Raw genomic sequence first — 20,902 nt, forward strand, 5'->3', positions numbered from 1 at the left:
TTTCCACCATTTCTTGTGGGTTGGATTTTAGTTTTTTAAAATATCCATGTTAGTTGTTAGAATATTAATAAGATTCCAAAAGTGAAAACTGCACAAAAGATACACTCAGAGAAGCATCACTACCTGTAACTGATACTGCAGTTTTTTACTGATCTTTTCTGTTTCCTTTGGAAATCTAAATGGATATATGTATCCATTTCCTGGTGGTTGGTCCAAACACTAGTTCAATTGCTGTCCCATAAAGCAATCTAATCACCTTCCATAATATAATGTATCTCTCATTCACTTGGAAAGGGATTTCTTCCAGGTGTCCTGTGCCTCTGACTAACATTTTTGCCAGGACTCTCTGTGGTACGTCTGCAGGACTCTCCAGGATGCTACCTGTCTATGGGTTTGAACTTTTGAGCCAATTCCTTAAGGTAAATCAATCTCTTGTTGCCTCTCCCTCTCTTTCTTACTCAGTTTCTCTAGTTTCCCAAGACAAATCTTATTCCCTCTTTTTCCTGTAGAAAAGGTGGCATGTTCTGTATGCTCTTTTGAATTTAGTTCCATATGACCTTATACAACTCTTCCATATATACATATATAGTACTATATATAACTACATAGTACTACAGTGTGTATATATATATCAGTTATCCCAACAATCATGTATATTTGAACATTTACTTTCCAATCTTCTTTAGTAAAAAATCATGTTGCAATGAATAACCTGCACATACACAATTTTGTAATTTCGGAGGCTGTGGCAGTTACATAATCTCCTGTCAACTTGCAGAGGGGTGGAGTCTAGCCTATCAATCAAGTCAAAGCCAATGAGACCTCTGTGTGGGTATAGCCTTCTCCTGAGGTTTCTGGGAACTCCTAATTTCTGCGTCTTCCTGTTGACAAGCCATATGGAGCTATGCTGAGGGCACCCAGAGCCTTGGAGCTGGAAAAGCCACGTGGAGACCCACGCCAGCACTAAGATGCTTCCACTGCCACTGGATCCACAGACTTTCCACCCACTGGCCTGTGATCATCTTGCACTCAGGGTCATTGCCTGTGTTGTGTGAGTCTGAAGAGGAATTTATAGACTAGTATTGGACATATGGACTAATGTTGGACTTAGGAACTTAGACTTGGCTGGGCTGGGATGTTCTCTTAATATACAATTGCTCTTTGATATAAAGCTCTATCTTACAATGAATGTCTATGAATTTGTTTCTCTAGTCTACCCGGACTAACACAGAGGCATATATACAGCATCTACAATAGGGACGTGTGTAGAAACCAGAGTTGACTAGTGTTACTAGGGGCAGGTTTAGGGGACACTGAGCTTCTAAAGGTGATGGAGAAATCTGTAAATAGTTCATTCTGACGATTGCACACCTAATTGATGTCATGGAATTTTACATGTAAAGAAGGTCCAAATGGCAAATGTTTCAGTACATATGTACCTTCAAAAAGAAAGGTTATTCAAGTATAAGTATAAATCCCCTAGGAAAAAGTTACAATTTATTCTTTTTAGCTATTTTTGTGAGCTGAATATATAATTACTCACCACCGTGTTTGGCATTACATTCAATCTGTGCTATCTTTTTTTCCTTTCACAAGAAAACTGATTGACATCTGTAGCACTTGATCCAGGCTGCTCTGCTGTGATTTGGGAACTTGTGCAGGGCTCTGGTGGTGTGGAATTGTGCTTCAGGGAGAGTGGCCCTGACCTTCTTCCTTTGTTGTTTCACTAAGATCCAAAGATGACGAAACTCACTGCCATCGACTGGATGCTAATTCATAGTGACCTACAAGACAGGGTAAAACTTCCCCTGTGAGGTTCCAAGACAGTCACTCTTTATGGGAGACCTTTCTCCCAGGGAGCGGCCAGTGGTTTTGAACTGCTGACCTTTGGGAATGCCAACTTGTAACCACTATACCACCACCCAAAGATCTAAGTGTTTCACGACAATCAGAAAACTGAGGGACAAACCAAAGAATTCCACTTTAGATCACACTCATCATTACTGCAAAGCTTCCAAAAACGGTCTACAGCCTTGGAAAACCTAGTTTCTACTCCGTCCTGAAGGATCACTATGAGTTGGAATTGAGTTGATTTTGTGGTTGTTAATACAAAAATGGCTACTTTAGAATTAGAAGCAGTTGGTTTCTTCTTTAGTCCTGAAAGGCGTTGTTCAGTGTCTGTTTCGGTAAGTACAGAGATATTTAAGTGTCTTAACACATCACAAGCTTGTTTGTCTTCTGTCAACAGGAATATCAAGGAATTACTATGATAACAATTTTGTGTGAGTTAGTGTACTGTCATGTGGTTCACCGAGGCGCTACTTCTTACACATGTCTTTGGGCCCTTTCATGATTCACATATGTATCCCTGTATTATCATTCTACCAGCACTCGCGTTATAGAACGTATGGTTTCCTAAGAGCTCCTCTTTCTCTGCTGCATTGGAGTGACTGCTGGATGGCCGAGCACACACCCTGCTGTAAGGTAATGAGACCCCTGGTGGATGGCGAGCCTTCCCGGGGTCACTGCATGGTCTCCCGGGGCAGAAAGGCATGATCAGTCTCCATTCATGTTGCGTCTAAAAGAGAAAAGAACAAGCTGTGACAATTCACTCATCACGAGCACCCAGAGCACCTAATGGGAGATGGAATAGTAGTGACAAGACCTTCTCACCTGTGAACTGGACATCTTTTCCTAAGAGTGGACGCGTTCTCTAGACGGTGAGTCAGTGCATGGTGGCTTTCCCTACTCTGCTGGGTAAGAGAGTGCGGACTCTGAATCCTGTGTGGAACTTCGGGCAGATGGTTTCAAGTCCTTCTGCGACTGCTGCTCAGCTCTCGTCCCAGGCCCCCTCTGCCTCCTGCTTCTTGCCTTCCCCTCCTCCAACCTCGCTTGACCTCAGCCAGAGCGCACGGAGCAAAAGTCACCTGCCGGGAACTCACCCATGTTTCCCAGATGTCTCCTGACCAGAACAGAACTTTGTTAAGATGAGGAATGGGTCCCCACACTTGCCGGCTCCTGCCTCCCCAACAAAAGCGGCCCCTGCCCATTCCTTCAGGCGCCTCACCGACCTTCCTCACATTTGACTGATGTGTGGGACGCTCAGGGGCCAAGTGGGTGCCTGCCTTGGTGATTTGCGTAGGTCGCACTGTCTCTAGACTGTATTCTTGCCCCATTGAGTCTGCCGGTTGCCTATTCTTTCATTTTCACGAGTACAGTGCTTTAGATTGTGTGTGTGCTTTTGTTTTAGATTTTTCACATGGGATAAGGAACAAAACCAACCCTGTGCATACAATTTATTCAAACCTTAAGATTTTGTCACACGTGTAATTTTTACTTAATATATTCAAATATATTTAAAAATATTCGTGCCCCTTCTCTTATTCCCTCATCTGAGGTAACCACTCTCGTGAATTTGTATGCATGGTTCCATAACTTGCATCTCTGTCTTTACTATCGGTGCACACATTAGTGAACATCGTCGTTGTCTGCGGGCACTCTGCAGGTGTAATGGCACCGCCTGCGCTCTTCCCTGCAAGCATGCAGCCTAGAGCCCACGGGGCCGCTCTACTCTGTCCTAGAGGGGTGCCACGAGTCAGGACTGACCGGATGGCACGGAGAGAGTTGTTTGCAAGTGCGTTTCCTGAAGAAACAGGCCAGTTTTGCTCAGGAGTCAGAAGCCGGGTAATGTACCTCTGAAATAAGCTTTCTTGTTTATTGGACTGGTTAGGGTCTCTCCCTCTCCAAGGTAAAGATTTTCTCCATTCACCCTTCTCTTCTTACTTCCATTTCCAGAAAGAGCTCTTCTTCTTCGTCTTTTTAATGTTCATTAGATCTTGTACACCCTTGTACTGCTACAACTTTCCTTGGATTGTTTGTGTGTTGGTGATTCTGTTTCCGAGTAGACTACAAATTGAGGACGGGCACCCCATTCCCCTTGTTGGTGGGCATCGTCCAGTCGTTTCTGATGCACAGCGCCTCAGACGCCCGAGGAGCCCGTCCCGCTGGCCTTCTAGGCTGTCTTCTTCCCAGGGTTCAGAGCGCAGGGAGGGCGGTGGTGCAGGGCTAGGCTCGGTGACTCAGGCCCATCCAGCAGCTTCCCCAGAGACATGGCCTTCTGTTTCTGTAGCCATCAAGCCAGATGCGGGGCAGCTCTCCTCTGTCACATGGGTCCCTGTGCCTTGGAATCCACTTGAGAGCTCCCAAACACCGCCATCCCCCCAACCCCACCCCCCACAGTCTTTACAGAAGCAGATTACCCGGTCTTCCTCCTTCAGAGTTTTGGGTGGTTTGGGATCAGCCAATCTTTCGGTTAGCAGCCAAGCACTGCATGGTTGTACCCCCAGGGCTCATTATGATGTGAGGGGAAATAAGTAAATATCGTTCCTGGGGTTCCAGTTTCCTGGGGTTTGTTCTGAGCACAACATGCTTAAACACGTCTCTGTGGTCGGTGGGTACTGTCAGTAATACATTTTGCTTCGTCTCAGCAGGGTGCCTTCAAGAGCACGGGTCCAAAGAACCAGTCACTTCTGAGAGGGTCTGCTGGGCTAGGTCAATTCAGGACAGAAAGGTCCGTCAAAAGGTGCGGTGACTGTGTTTTGGAATCCCAAAGGAGCAATCCACCCATTTGTCTCTCGGGTGGTCCGTGGTGGTGGCTTGCATGTTGGGAGGCTGGGAGCTCCGCCCAGTGTTTAAATCGCCAGCAGGGTCACCCAGGGTGAACAGGCTTCAGCAGAGCTTCCACACTAAAAACAGACTGTGAAGAAGTCTAGGTCATGCTCTTCTGAGGAATTAGCCGCGGAATAGCTTCATGGCCAACAGCAAAATAGTGTCAGCGCCAGAATGGGTTTCTTCCGGTTGGGAAGCACTCAAAACGCACCCGGGGAAGAGTTGCCTCCTCAAGTTGACACGTATGGACTAAAGCTTTGGGGAACAAACAGCTGCAAACACCCATTAGTAATGCGACCATGGAATGTACCAAGTGTGAGTCTAGGAAAGTGAAAGTTGTTACAGAAGACAGGGACACATAAAGATCTATAACGCAGGCATTAGTGGGCTGGAATGGTCTGGCACTGACCACTTCGAGTCAGCCAATCATGTTCTTTACCATGAGGGGAATGACAGATGCAGGAGGAATGCCTTTGCAGTCACCATTAAAAAGAATTCTTTAAGATCTATCTTAAGCAGAACACTGCCTGTGATGGAACAATATGTCTGCCTCTACCAGGGCGTTCAGTTAATACACTTACTGCTCAAATCTATGCACTGGCCACTAAAGAGATTGATGAAGAAACGGAAGAATTCTACCAATGTTTTCTATTTGAAATTGATTAAACATGCATTCAAGATGCATTAATGATTACTGATGATTATAATGTGAAAACTGGAAACAAAGAAGGAGGGAGAGTAGTTGGAAAATATTACTTTGGTGATAGAAATGAAGCGGGAGCTTGCATGACAGAATTTTGCAAGACCAACAAATTATTTACCGCAAATACCTTTTCCAGGAACATAAATGGTAAATGTTTACATGGACCTCACTAGACAGAATACATGGGAATCAAATTGACTACATTTGTGGGAAGAGATGATGGAGAAGCTGAATATTAGCAGCTGAAATGAGGCCGGGGTGGACTGTGGAAGAACAAACAATCAATCGCTCATATGTAAATTCAAGTTGAAGTACAGCCAGAATACGCCTGAGAAGCAAGAATGGCAAGAGTGCTTGTCATTTACTTTGGACATGTTGTCAGGCGAGACCAGAGTCCGGAAAAGGACATCATGCTTGGGAAAGTGGAGGGGGGACAGTGAAAAGGAGGAAGCCTTCGACAAGATGGACCGACAATGGCTGCAGCAACCAGCGTACATCAGTTGTGGGGGTGGCCCAGGACGGGGCAGCATTTCGCTCTGCAGCACAGCGGGACCCTAGCAGTTGGAACTGACTCGACAGCATCTAACAGCTACCACCGAACAAGTTGAAGTTGAAGAAAATGAAAGCAAGTCCACGAGACCTCAATTTTGACCCGAGTATGCCCCACCCGAATTCCCGGAATATCTCAAGAACAGGTCTGACACATGGAGCACTAATGGCAGGGGACCTGAAAGTGGTGGGATGACATCAAGTGCATCATGATAAAGAAAGCAAAGTGCCATTACAAAGACAAGAGAGGAAAGTGGACATTAGAAGAGACTCTCACACTTGCTCTTGAACATAGATTAGCTAAAGCAAATGGAAGAAATGAAGAAGTCAAAGAACTGACTAGAAAATGTCATAGGGCAGCTCAAGAAAACACGGTCAAGTCGTAGAATGAAATGTGCGAAGACATGGCGTTGGGTAGCGTAAAGGGAACTTGCTCAGCATGTCTCACACGGACAGAAATGAAGGCCACATTCAGACTGGAGTGCCAGTACTGAACGATGCCGGAAGCGCCAAAAGAAGATGGAAGGGGTACACCGTCACTGTGCAGAAAGTAGCAGTTGACATCCAACTATTTCTAGAGTTGGCATATGATCGAGGACTGATGTTACCGAAGGAAGAAGTCCAAGTGAAAGCAACTGACAGAATACCAGTTGAAACATTCCAACAAGCTTGCGAAGTACTAGAAGCACTAACTCATCTATGCCAAGAAATTTGGAAGACAGCTAGCTACCTGACTGGAAGAGATCCATAGTTATACCCATTCTAAAGAAAGGTGACCACACAAAGTGTGAGAATTATCATTATCTTTGGTTTCACAAGCCAATAAAATTTTGCTGAAAAACATTCAACAGTAGTTCCAGCTGATAGGGAGCTACCAGAAATTCAACCTGGATTCAGAAGGTGACATAGAATAAGGGATTTCACTCTGATGACAGGTGGAGCTTGGCTGACAGCAGGGAATACCAGGAAAAAAATGTTTACTTGACTATCAACACATTCGATTATGTTGATCATTAAAATTATGGAGACTATCGGGGACCTGTCCACAGAGCAAGGGGCAAGTATCGCACGGTTTAAAATCTGGAAAAGTATGCATCAGGATTGTACATTGATTTCTTTCACTGTATTTATTCAGTCTACATGCTGAGTAGATAATCCAAGACACTGGACTACATGAACTAGCATCAGGATTGGAGGAAGGTTCATTAATCATCTTCCATATGCACATGACAGCCTTCACACAGCCTGGCTTGCTAGAAGTAATGAGGACGTGAAGCACTTGCTGATGAAGATCAAGGACTGCAGCCTTCGGTGTGGATGACAATGGAAGGTAAACCCAAATCCTCACCATTGGACAATTAGATAACATCATGGAAGCAGCAGTCAGGAAATCAACCACCTATTGCACTGGGTCAATCTGCTGCAGACGACCTCTTTAAAGTGTGGCAAAGCAAGGATGTCACTTTGAGGACTAAAGTGCTCTTTTTCCAAGTCATGGTATTTTCTGTCGCTTCATATGCATGTCAAAGGTGGACTGTAAAGGAACCAAAGGACCGCTGCATCCGAGTTATAGTGAAGAATATTGAAACTAGCAACGGGCTGCCCAAAGCACCAGCAATTCTGTCTTGGAGGACTAAGTGTAACTGAGTGATCCAAACCATTGTATCTTCAAACACCTCATATGCATGTGAAAGTTGGACAGTGAATCGACTAAGTAAGAATGGATTTACTTGAACTATGATGCTGAAGAACTCAGAATGTTCCTTACAAGTAAGGATGGTGAGCCTTCATCTCATGTTGTTTGGACATGTCCCCAGGAGGAACCAGGACCATGCTCGGTAAAATGGGGGGGGGGTGTCAGTGAAAAACAGGAAGACCATCTAGGAGGTGGATTGGTGAACACTGGCTGCAACAATGGGCTCAACGTAACAAGGGTGAGGAGGGTGCAGTGCGTGGTTAGAACTGGGCTGTTTCATTCCGTGTGTTAGGCGCTGCTATGAGCCAGAGTTGATTCGATGGCATTGAGCAGCAACAAAGAAGTCATCTTCAATAAAAAAGATCATATTCCCAGATGTTCTTTAATGACTCAGGGGCTTCCTGGGAAGATGTTTTAAGAAAAATCTAAAACTGCTCTGGTAAGAAAAAGAACCAGATAGTCGAACTGAGGATGTTTTTCCATGTTGACATCGTAGCTGCTCACTCTTCAAGGGTAGTGAAGGCGCTCCTTTGAGAATTCCCTGGGGAAAACCTTACTCTATCCATCCTACAGCCCCGAGGTTTCTGTTTGTTCCCCAAAGTCAGTAAGTCTTGCGAAGGAACACATTGTGATCATGTTGTCTAGTATTCTATGACTTTACAGCAGTCCCTTTTGACTTACCCCATGTATCCCACCTAAAATCTCTTAACCATAGACGTGGATGCTAAATAAATGTTTGTCAAGGCATGTTGATTGCTGGGTGGGACATATTCCACACTTGAAATTGTAAGTTTAAGTGTGTACTTATTTGGTGAACATCCTTTACCACGAAATTGTGTCAGTGTCCCTTGGGTCGAGATTCTGCGTCCTTTTGCACCACGACCACGCTCCACGTCCCCTTCCCAGGTGGCCTCTGGAAGTAGATGTCTGAGAACTCACATGTAGGGGGAGGGGCTGAAAGAAAAGGGACTTATTTCCTACTGAAGGGAGTCAACGGGCTCTGCCTGGAAGGCTGGTATTTTTCAAAAGATCATTGTTTCATCTATTTAGGCTCAGCATTAGTTGTGCCATTTCTTAAAATGTTTTTCGTAGACCAAAAAAAAACCCCCAAAACACACCACCTCTGGCAAGTCACCAAATTCAACAATGTCAGTCTGTTTTTATGTAGCTGATAATGGAGATAAGGGCAAAGTGTCAGTTACCTCTTTATCCTTAACAGATACACCCCCCGCCCTCCCGCCAGTGCGGGGCACATGGGAAGCACTCAGGAAATACCGCTGAGTGTTCTGAGGAGACCCTCACTGCGTCAGACTGTATCCTTGCCGAGTTCCCTATTGATTTTGCTCAGTGTGATGACGGAGCACGCACGGAGACACACCCAGTGAGAAACCAGTGTGAAGTTCGCCGGAAAGATACACCGCCAGAGAAAGAACAGGGGTAGTTTATTCTTCGCTTGCTGGGAGGGAGTCACGGACTCCAGGGAGTCAGAGAATCCGGGCTGCCTGGGAGGAGAGGAGAGAAGGGAAGGGGAGAGATGGAGCCCTGGACTCCCGGCCCCCATTGGGGGGACCCGAGCAGAGCAGTCCGTGCCTATCTGTTGTGGAGTGGAGAGCCAGTTGTGAGCTCAGCAGGAGAGGAGGGTAAAGCAACAAAGGGAGTGGGCAGAGACCACAGGTGGGCAAGTAGGAGGGAGGGGAAAGGATTTGCAGCTGCCAGCGGGGCTCTAAGGGGTCTCCTTCCATGAAAATTCCACGACAGGGTGGTGCTTTGGCAGATGGCTCCTTCATCTGCACCCTGGAATTTCCTGCCTTGGTCTGACAGGGGCACGCAGGCTTTTCCTAATGTCCTCCAACCAGAACCTGAGCCAACATTACAACAAAGACGACTAAATGAAAAACGCGTGGCTTCCTAAGTGCTCCGTCAGGATGAAGTGACAGATAGGGTGTTTGACCTTGTCCTTTCCAAACCCGAGCAGGCTTCCAAACTTCCATCCGAGAGGAATAAAGAGAAAGCAACTTCAAATGGTTTTTGGACAACTTTTTAATTACTGTAAGCATGGGCTTTCAGCGTGGCCCACCGGAGAGTGCCACCTTTTAGCGGTGTTAATGGACAGGTCAGGGTTGCAGGACCATTGTCACGTTGCTGGTGTTGGTGCAACTGCATCAGAAGGTATGGGTGGATATCCCGCAGGAAAAGACAAGCCCCGAGGAGGAAGAACACCATGAAAGAACATCCACTGTTTTACAAATCACTCTTGTCACCACAGACACAAAACGGCAGCTACTGTCTGTCAGTGAGCCAGCCAGGGAGCACTTGAGAAACAAGGATCTCTCCACAAGGAAATGGGAACTCCTTTGGGGAATCAGGGCCTTCACCCACAGCTTTTAAGTAGAAAATATTTCAAGGTCAAGCACTTTTCTCCTTATGCACAAAACAACGCTAAACCAACATACATCTTTAGGAGTCTATTAAAGGAACACAATGTCTTCACAACTATCTTGTTGAGTAAGGACTTCAGTTAACTTTTGTCAGAGTCTAAGTGGCCCAAAATTCAGCAGCAAAATATTGCAACATAACAAGTAAATACAGTGTCCAGGTGTTATATTGTAGAAGAGAATACATAAAGGACGAACAGCGATAATTTAATCATAGAAAACATGATATGTAGCTAAAATACAGTCCACTTAAATAACTTTGTGACCAAGAATGTTAAATACTGCACTAAATGCCATTTAAAACATAAAATATCTTAAACATTTTTGTGCTTAAACTTTTTTCTTTTTTTCCTGTTAAACTATGTCTTACTTTCAATACTGCCACTGTAACTGATATCACAACAGGTCACAATTTTCACGGATACATGAGGACATTTACTTCAGAGAAAATAAGTCACTTGTCATGAGTTCACAGTGTGGGAAAGTGGTTTTCACTCTGTCCCCAGAGGGCTTCCGGTTCATCACCAAGTCCTCCGTGGAAATGTCCTGACAGCAGATGCAGTGCGAGATTAACAGGAGGAGGGGGGCAGCGACACATCACACGTTGAAAGGACAAATCAACGTTCTGCTTCTTCATGGGTAGCGTCTGAGTGACCTGCGTCTTCTGTCGTAGAAGTGCCTGAGCCCATGTTGTCGTGAAAAATTCATCATGTAATTTTGTTTGCGAGTGCTGTTCGGACCAGAGTGCGGAGGCAGGAGGGAAGGAGAGAGAGCGTGTAAGTCCCATCATCGAAAGCAAAACCTGCGTGACTACATCCTAGTGACTCTGGTAGTACTTGAGAAAGGGTAGGCTTAACAGATCACGCAGACATAACCCGTCAGGGACAAAGTACCCGAAGTCTGACACCACGATTTATTGCTTTTGTCTTTGCAACAAAAAAAACCCCGTTCTTTTCATGAGGGAGCTCCAGACCAGGTAAGATGTACATTCCCTTGATTTAGAACAAAAAAGCGGGCTCAGACTATTTCTGGATATCTAATTTAATTTTCCTCTTGAACTCTGTGGACACCTGTACTTGAGTGGATCTCATCTTAAGAGAGGGTTCATCTCCTATGGGCTTATTTAAATACGTCTTTAAAAGTAGGAAAACAATCTGCCCTTTAGCAAACATCCTTATTGAAATGTATGTAGTCAAATCATGTTAGTTAAGTCTACCTGACCTTCCAAATTTTATACACTCTTAGGGGACCGAAATGAGAACTTCCCCCCCATAATATTGGATACCATTGTCTTTCTCAAACAATAAGCGGCTCTTTACAATCAATTATACTTTCTTAGTCTTTTATGAACTCTCTTTCAGAGGTGTCTCTCTTTCATCAGGCCAAGTTTATAGACTATTCCCATAGCTGCTTACTGTGGAAGAAGATGGGAGATAAGGGGAGGAAGACACATACCTATATGGGAGCCTCAAAAAGCTGGTGGAAAAAAAAAGCTGGTGGAAAATGGAATGAAAAAGAATGGAATTTCCCCACAAACTCTCTGAATCCCCCTCCTTCTATAATGTGTGTGATACCAGGCTGGTGTTGGGCTGCTAACTGCAACGTCAGCGGTTTGAAACCACCAGCAACTCCTGGGGAGGAAGATAAGGCCTTTTGCTCTCGGCAGGATCTATCGTCTTGGGGGCCAGGGCGCAGCTCTACTCTGCCCTAGAGGGATGCAGCGAGCCATGAGGACAGGACACGGGCTGGTAGTAGCTTTGAAAGCCCCTACAGGGCAAATGTGTTTTTAAACGGACCAGTACTTCCTAGTGTCACTGACAAGAAAAACAGCCCTATCTCACAGAGGCCTGAGTGGCAACCTATCTGTTGTGGCATCGGTATATGGGTTATGAGTGCGTGCTTACAAATATGCTCCATTTCACCTGAAAACTGGGGTGATCTCAAAGCCCTCTCCTACTCAACTTCATGGAGTGAGGAAATGCTTCTGGGAAAGACAATGCCATGTGATGATCAAGGTCAGGATGGTGCGAGCTGGAGTTAGGATGGGTGGGTGGGGGGGGGGCGGGGGGCCGGGCAGTGTGGCACCGAGCAGTGTACTACTCTCCGGGCCGACCGTGCAGTCAGTGCGCGGCATTTACCACGCCAGGTGCGAAATGAGCCTTTAAACCTTGGCTTTCATACTCGTCACATTGAAATAGAGAAGCTTTAAGAAGACTGGAATTGACTTGTTAGAAAATAAATTTATAAAATACCATAAACTAAACATGTAATCAACAAGCAGTAGCCTCTTCACTGAAAACCTGATAAAAAGATAAACATCAAATAGGCATATATTTCGTAGACGCAAATAAAATGTTAATTTCTTTTCATCCTGGGTTTTTATATTGTCAAAATGCTAGAAACTACAGAATGTAATCTGAAGCTCTTGTTCAGAAATAGACCTTCCCCACGAATTCATTTTTTATCTTTAGCGAGCTCCCCGACTTCACCTCCCCTCCGTCAATGTGGCAATATTACATGTATTGTTTATTCCCATCAGTTTCCATGTCAGAGTTGAAGCGTGAAACTCCTTTTTACCATTTATTGGTTGCTATAAGTACTCATTGCTAGCTATTTAAAATCGAGATGTTGGTCTTTTTAAAAGAGGACATCCTGCATTAATCAAGTACCAGGAAACAAGATCCCTTACTTCCTTCTTCCCACAATCTTGGGAAGGAGTCACCAAACAGAACTCACTGCCATCGAGTCAATTGACTCACAGAAACCCTGCAGGGCAGGGCGAACTGTCCCTGTGGATTTCCAAGCCTGTCACTCTTTATGGGAGCAGAAAGCTTCCCTTTTCTCCCTTGGAGCGAGTGGCTGGTGGTTTGGAATTGCTCACCCTGGGGTCAGTGGTCACCGTGTGAGCACAGCACCGCCAGGGCTCCTTGGAGCCGTGCCAGTGCCCTGAAATTGTCCTTCTCACCTCCATTCTTTCCTCTAAGGCAAGAGGATCCATTCAAGAGACTACACAATACTAGCCAAGTATAACTACAGGTGTCATTGTGTGTATGCATGTGTGTATGCTTGTGCGTATCATTATCCACACACACACACATTTCAGCTTATTTCCCCTAAATTGCTGGCTTTTCCTTGTTCAAAACCCGTGTATCATCCTCTTGTCTATGAGGTAACTTAGATAGATGTCTCAAGTCCTCGACATTGGTTAATCTTTCTGTTTCTCAGCTGGTTTTTCCCTTTTTCCGTTGACTACACTCCTCTGCAGACTACTCTATTAACAAGTGACAAGTCTTTTCTACATGCCTCATCGACCAGCTTCATTGGCTTATCCTCAGTCACTTCCTAAATTCACATTAAACAAAATTTCATCCTGCTTTGGACTCCTGTAGTGCTCCTTCTCTGCTTGGCCTGTTTGGGCCCCTTGCTGCAGGGGCAGGTTAAACCCCCCACCCCCCACCCGACAAGAGCACCGAGGCCCCGGCCGAGCTGTAGCGGTCAGGCCAGGCCATGCTTGTTGGGCTTCTGGGGACTTACTGACTGGACTCCCACTGTAAGTCAATACGCTTTAACTCCAGGGAATAACTACAGAGTCAAAGCGATACAAAGGAGCCTGTTGAAAGCATGTTAAAGATATACGAATCACTCCGATTGTAAAGTATGTGAAATAGTTGACAGTGAATAAACATAGAAACTCAGAACATTCAAGACATTTAGTTATAGCAATGCACCTGAGATTGATGTGGGCGCTGCCTCAATATATGGGAAGGAAGGAACACTCATTTGATCAGATGTTGACATGCACGTTTCATGTGTTTTAACAAAGTTTCTCCATGGAATTATTTACTATGGGGCTGACGTAAAGCCTCCATTTTCTATGTAAGAAAATAAATATTAGCGGGTGACAGTTCTTACATATCCTGACAGTTAGGCCAGCGGTGGATGCTTTCATCCAATTTAGGGGCCATGTTCATTCAGCAGGTACTCTTATTTTGAGTCACATGAGAAGGCTTCAAAAGTTTGCGGGCCAATCCCAATATTTTTTATTCCACTTTCCCATGAAATTTGTGAAGCCTATCTCTGGATTGCTACGAATGTTGAGTAATGCGTTTGCTACACATGCTACACATGTTCATGTAGTCACCTCAAACGGTCATCCTGGAAACAAATAGGCAGTTTGCATGTGAAACACCTTTGCAGCCAGTCAGGGCGGAATCTAATAAAGTGTCCAAAATACCGCCTGTGACTGTTTAATCAGAGGACCCAGCTTTAGGTTCTGTGACTTCTAAGTGGCCAACCTATCCCGTCGGGGCACTAGAACAACTTTCACGATGTTGTGTTTACATTTGTGTGTGTGTCGAGCGGTTCTGTGAGCCTTTGAGATTTGTGGAACCATAGCTATAGTTTGCAGCTGGTGTAATAGCAGATTTAATGGAATATTTAAGATTTATTTCTTCACTGCAGTTAAGAGGGGAGAGCAATTTTGTTATTTAAGTTCACTGAAAATAGGTAACATTTATTTCAGGGAACATAACTATGCCATGTGACATCAATCTGCGTTGACCACGGCAGAATGGGATTCATTTAAAAATTCTCTCATTAGGAGTAAGTCATTGAAAGAAGAGAGATTGGCCAGCAAGGGCTTCTTGGATAGGGTTTTTACAATGTCCATGAACTCTGAGGGAGCTTCAACAGTGTATGGGCTTATGCCGTACTTCCCTGGTTCTGCCCAGAGACTGTGGATAGAGCAAGATTCTCAACGAATGAGTAACTGTGCTTTTGAACTGTTCCCATTGACTGGAGCCGGGATCGTAGCTCGCTAATTTACTGATGGAGCGCAAGCAAATAACAATTAGTGAAACACTGTAAGAGGTTGAAGTGTGAGTTAAACAGATGTTTAGCTCATTTGTTTTTGTGAAAAAACGTCATTGAACTTCATGGGAATCTAAAGGATATGAAGAGGATGGGAAATTGCTAGAAGTGAATTTTAGCACATAGAACTTTAGGCATTTGTAGTCATCAATAACTGATTTAACACAAAAATGTATGGTAAACAAATAACAATGTATGTGACTGCAGAAATAAGGATGCATTAGGACTCTTAGAAATACTGATGAGTGTAAAATAGGAAACCTCTGCTCAGAACTGCGCAATAAACATCCCTCTCACAAAAGATGCCACATGGTTTACTTTCTAATCATGAAGTTTCAGGAAGCCTACACGTAAGTAAGTGTAAGGCACACATATCTCAAAAATACTCCATATTTCTTATTTCGTGCTCACCCAGAAGTTTTAAGTATAAACTTCTAGTGCAGTATGTAGGTATTTAATAAATATCTTTTTTCTTAAGTTTAACTATATTTCAACTAGAAGACAAATATAAGTGCCTGTTATGGATGGCAGGTTGCACGTAGAGGGATGTATACCTCCCCAGTTTTTGAATTAATCCACTTCACTCTGCCAAGTCTTTTGTTATCATACATTCATTTATTAACTTAAATGGACAAAGTCCAGGTGGCCTCACATATCTCCAGCAGGGCTCATCTTGGGAAGGAGATTACATTTAACCAGAGCCCCGACCTCTTGGCCTACATTTCTATGTTCATTTTTTCCCTTGTAACAAACTCATATCCTGTGGGCGAATGAAGGGTACCCAGTATGTTGCTCAGGACAGAGGAGTGGCTAAGTCCACCTTGTTGCCCAGTGAAGGGTACTGGTTGGCACCCTGGACCATGCGGCTGTGCCTAACATGGCATGAATTACATACAGCAGTTATCTCAATTTGGACCTCCGAGTTTCCATGGGTCTAGGTTTCAAATTCCATTTTTCACTTCTTTTTCCAAAGAAAGTTTTCCGTTGCAAAGGCCGTCTGCAAACCTTCTCAGTGAACGGAGGTGAAGCTGCTGAAACGATTAGTGAGCAATTGCTCAGATTTAGCAAGAGGACTTACCTTACTCTAGTGGAAAACCAATGACAGCAAATAATGAAATATAACACAAGTTAAAAAATGCCTTTCAACGCATGCAGCGCTCTGATTAGTCATAAAAGTCTGATCAGGTTTAGACGCAATATAGGGCTTTTCATCTCTTTTGAAAATAAAAATTAAAGAAGTTATTTCTTATTCTTCTATAATTCAGTATACACATATATTTTACTTTTCTATGTAATGCAACATGCAATATTTGCTCATAACCATATGTTAAGGTACACGTAGCTATAGTAAGTACTACATTTGGCATAAATGTTACATATTAAATACAATTGTTAAAGTAATAGTGTATTATAAACCACTATTATGAATTTTAACATCTGATTTATCAATTTACATTTTAGGAAATACTTATTCCCAAATATATTAAGGAACAGACTTTTAAAAGTACAAAAATAAAGCAGTCAAAATTTTGTAAAGGATAAATATGCTTTGCAACAAATGTAATATATTGGTCTCCATAAATCATTTGTGCCAAAAAAGTGACAGTTTCTTGATAATGAGTAGCATGAGGGGATGGTCATGATGGAACTCATATTATTAAAATGTGATAAATGAGTTTAAAGACCATAGTTAGCAATATGTTGGTTTTGGGGTCTCAGTACATGTGGTACTAATTCACTTTCCAATAAATCACTTTACAACGGCTAGCTCTTCACTGAGCAATTTGTTTTCAAGGTACACATGCAAAAATTGGCCCACTTCATTATACACATGACAGGTGTGACTTAGACACACACGGGAAATGTGATGTGTGAATGAAATGCATAGTTGGGTGAGGTAGATTCTTAGGATAGAAGTATGAGTAGCCAACAAAACCAGGTTAAAACAAAGCATTCTCTTTCATCCTAAGAAGAACCCCACCAGCATGGATCTTGTGAGGGATCTGCCCAGAGTATTCATAAACACGTGCTAAAAAACAAATATTCTACACTAGCAAATGGGTCCAGAGAGACTGGATTTCTGACTCTCGATTTTCAATGATTACAATGATGGCTACATCATCCACGGTCTACAGAATGAGGGCTTTTCGTAAGCTAGTGAGGCTGGGAAAATGATCTGTCAATTCAGTTTATTTGGTATACGATGGGTTAGTAGAATCTAATCATGAAGTGCATTTCATGTGCAGGCTTTATTGAAGCTTATTACCAGGCTGGGATGATTTTCTTCAAAAGTGACTTTGCTGGTTAAATTCTAAAAGTGTGGTTTTTATCTTCAAGGTGTGGGCCTTGTCATACTGTATTATCCATATTTATGAACCTCAAATCCTTCCACATGTAATATTTTAGGATTAACTCATTCATTTAAAAATATCTATTCTACTCACTGAGAAGGCTTTGGTGTTTGGCTGCTAACAAAAAGGGCGGCAGTTCACCCCCTTAGCTGCTCTGCAGTAGAAAGCTGTGGCAATCTGCTTCCACCAAGACTTACACCGGGAGGAACCCTGCTGGGAAGCTCGACTCTATCCTACAGGTCGAAGAGACTTGGAGTCAACTCAACGGCAGTGGTTTGTTATTATTTTTTTTAATCTAGTTCATTTAGGATGTAATTTTAAATTGAAATATTTTCAAAGTATTAAATTTTCTCTCCTCAAACCTACATATCTTCGTGGTTAATATGGGCAGAATGGAGATTAAATTCAATGTAAGATACCATGCGTGACCACTATTTTTCTTTCTTGGCGTTTTTAGCATGTGTCCTTGGTGCACATGCTTGAAAGCAAGCTCTGGTAAATAAAACTAGATTAAGGTCACTCTTAAAGAATAAAATATATTTCTAAAATTTCTTAAATGAACTGCTTGCCCCAACCATTAGTTGCAAAAACATATTAGTAGTCTATTTTGCATCTTATAAGACATGCACCTCAGCCTGCTCCTTTGTCCTGCCACACTCAAGGAATTAATAGTACTAGTTTCATGACTAAAAATTCTTATGTAAAAGTACAGGTAAGGAGATTTTCTAAATATCCATCTATTGTGGCAAGTTAAAATGAATAATATTTGCAAATCATACGTGAAGATTAGCTATCTTGTGCCTTATTTGGATGAAAGGTCCCCTGTGAGATTATAATATTTTATTGTTATCAAATATCTGGTACTTTTCATTTATTTTATTCAAATAAAATGAAAGAATTAAAGTAATTAATCCATAGGGCTGCCCAGTGCATGTCCATTAATGAATGTTGTAAAGTTTTCTGTAACTTTTATGAAAAGAAGTAATCTGAAAAGGCGCAATAGCATAGAAAGAGTAAAACGTGAAGCAACGGAACCATAGTGATGAAAAACACAATTTCTTAGTATTGTATTTCTCAAACAGCTTATTTCTTAAATTCAGCTTCTTGAGGTATTTATCCTCCCCCAAAGTGAGAAAATTAAAAACTCCTTTAATTTTAACAAATTTTTGACATGTCATTGAAGAGATAGCACTTGCTTTTGAAATTATATATGTATTATAGGTACATGAAACATGGTGATATATATGTGTGTGTATTTATACATGTGTGTATTTAAGCACGTGCACACACACACACACATAGATATTTCTGCACCCATCTGTCAGTCTATCATGTTATGGTGGTGCATGTGCTGCTGGAAATTATACCTCCAGTGTTTCAAATCCTGGCACGGTCACCCATGGTGGGTGGGCTTCAGCAGAGCTATCAGACAAAGACAGACTAGGAACGAGGGCCTGGCAATCTGCTTAGAGAAACTGAGCTAGTGAAATCCGTCTGAATTGTGGTGGAGCACTGGCTGATAGAGTGCAGAAGATGAGCCCCAAAGGTGGGAAGGCCCTCAACATCCACCTGGGGAAAGAGTCCTCCTCAGCATAGCGTAGACTCTGCGTAGTGACCGAGAGGGCGCCAAGCTTTCAAGACCTTCATGTCCCGATGTGGCACAATCCTAAATAAGCAGAAGCAAACTGCAAACACTCCTTAATAATGGGAACCTGGAATGCATGAAGTACGAACCTAGGCACCTCGGCAGATACAAAAATGCAATGGAACGCTTGAAGATAGAGACCCTAGGCCTTAATGAGCTGAAATGAACTTGTTTTGACCACTTTGAATTGAACAAGTACCTGGCCTGTGATGCAGGCATGAATGACGAATTGAAGAGGCATGCCCTCACACTCATGTCACAAAGAACACTGCAGAATCAACCCTAGAGCACAACGCTGCCAGGGCAGAACAGGGTACGCACACCTACAAGGAAGACCAATTAATAACAATGTGATCCAAATCTATGCACCAAGCACAACGCCAAAGGTGAAGAACGGAAGATGCTTACTACCTTCTGCAGCTGAAATTGATCAAACTTTCGATCCAGATGCATCGATAATTCCCGTTGACTGACACATGTGGGATGGAAACAAAGGAAGATCAATAGTTTGAAAGCATGGCCTGGTGATGTAAATGATGCTGGAAAGCGCATGATCGAATTTTGCAAGATCAAAGACCTATTCGATACAAATATCCTTCTTAAACAGCAAAGATGGTGACTATTCACACAGACCTCACCAGATGGGATGCACGGTAGTCACACTGACTACGTCTGTGGGAAGAGATGATGGGGGAAATAAATCTCATCATACAGAGTAGTCCGGGGCTGACTTCAGGAAAAGCTGTCAACTGATCTTTGCAAGTTCAATTTGAAGCTGAAAAAAAATGAAACTGAGTCCATGAGGACCAACGAATGACATCGAGTACATCCTCCCTGAATTTAGAGCTCATCTCAAGGATGGCTTTGACACACTTACACTAGTGGCTGAAGATTAGATGGGTTGGGGGTGACATCAGGACATCACACATGAAGAAAACAAAAGATCGTTAGAAAAGAAAGGAAGGCCCAAATGGATGTCAGAAGGGACTCTGAAACTTGCTCTTGAACATACAGTAGCTGAAGAAATGATGAAGTAAAAAGGTTCCGGAAGACAAGGGAAGGACTTAAGTGAAAAGGGCACAGATGTGGCATGGGGGACAGCCGAGGCGGAGAACGTGCATGGCATGTCTCAAGCTGGGGGAGCTGCAGACACAGTGAAGCCCCGGTTGCAATGTTGAGTTCTATTGTATGAGCAAACTCTTGGCAATTCAGGAGGCATTTGCAAAAACGGAAGAAGCACACAGAGGTACTGTACCAAAGACGTTGTCCCTGTTCAACCATTTCAAAACGGATGGTATTGAAAGAAGCCCAAGCTAAACTGAGGCACAGGTCAACAACAAGGCTCCGGGAATTGACGAAATACCAACTGAGACGTTTCAACAACTAGATGCAACACCGGAAGTGCTCACATCGAGACATTTGCAAGACAGCTATCTGGCCAAAAACTGGGAGAGATTTATATTCATGCCCTTTTCAAAGGAAAGTGTTTCAAAAAATGCACAAATTATCCAACAATGTCATTACTATCAAAGTCAACTAAAATCTCACTGAAGAGAATTAAAAAATAGTTGCAGCAGATCATCAACAGGTAACCTTTAGAAATTCAAGCTGTATTCAGAATCGGACATGGAATGAAGGTGATCCAATGTCAGATGGACCTTGTCTGAAAGCACAGAATACCAGCAAGAGATTGACCTGTGTTTTATCGCCTATTTGACTGTGGGGATCATATCAGAGTATGGAAAACTTTGCAAAGAACAGGAATTGCCAGACATTTCATTATGCTTAGCCGAATCTGTTTGGACACCAAGAGGTTGGAACACAACATGAGATACCGCATGGCTTAAAACCAGGAAGGGCGTGTGTCAGAACGGTATCCTTTTACGACATTTAGCCAATATCTCTGTGAAGCAGATGGTTCGAGAAGGTGGATCTTAGAAGAATGTGCCATTAGAACTGGCGGAAGCTTTCCCAACTTGCCACATG

General features: G+C 43.2%; 1 protein-coding gene across 1 annotated transcript in view; it reads right to left on the minus strand.

The window, feature by feature from the left end:
• Positions 1-9,655: 9,655 nt before the first annotated feature.
• Positions 9,656-20,902, minus strand: part of RELN (reelin) — a 509,976-nt gene continuing 498,729 nt past the window's right edge. The window contains exon 64 of the mRNA XM_075558514.1: positions 9,656-10,781. Within this exon, the coding sequence (XP_075414629.1) occupies positions 10,685-10,781 (97 nt within the window). The 3' untranslated portion in view covers positions 9,656-10,684. The remainder of the gene's footprint in view (positions 10,782-20,902) is intronic.

Source organism: Tenrec ecaudatus, chromosome 9 (genome assembly GCF_050624435.1).
Source record: "Tenrec ecaudatus isolate mTenEca1 chromosome 9, mTenEca1.hap1, whole genome shotgun sequence".
Classification (NCBI taxonomy): domain Eukaryota; kingdom Metazoa; phylum Chordata; class Mammalia; order Afrosoricida; family Tenrecidae; genus Tenrec; species Tenrec ecaudatus.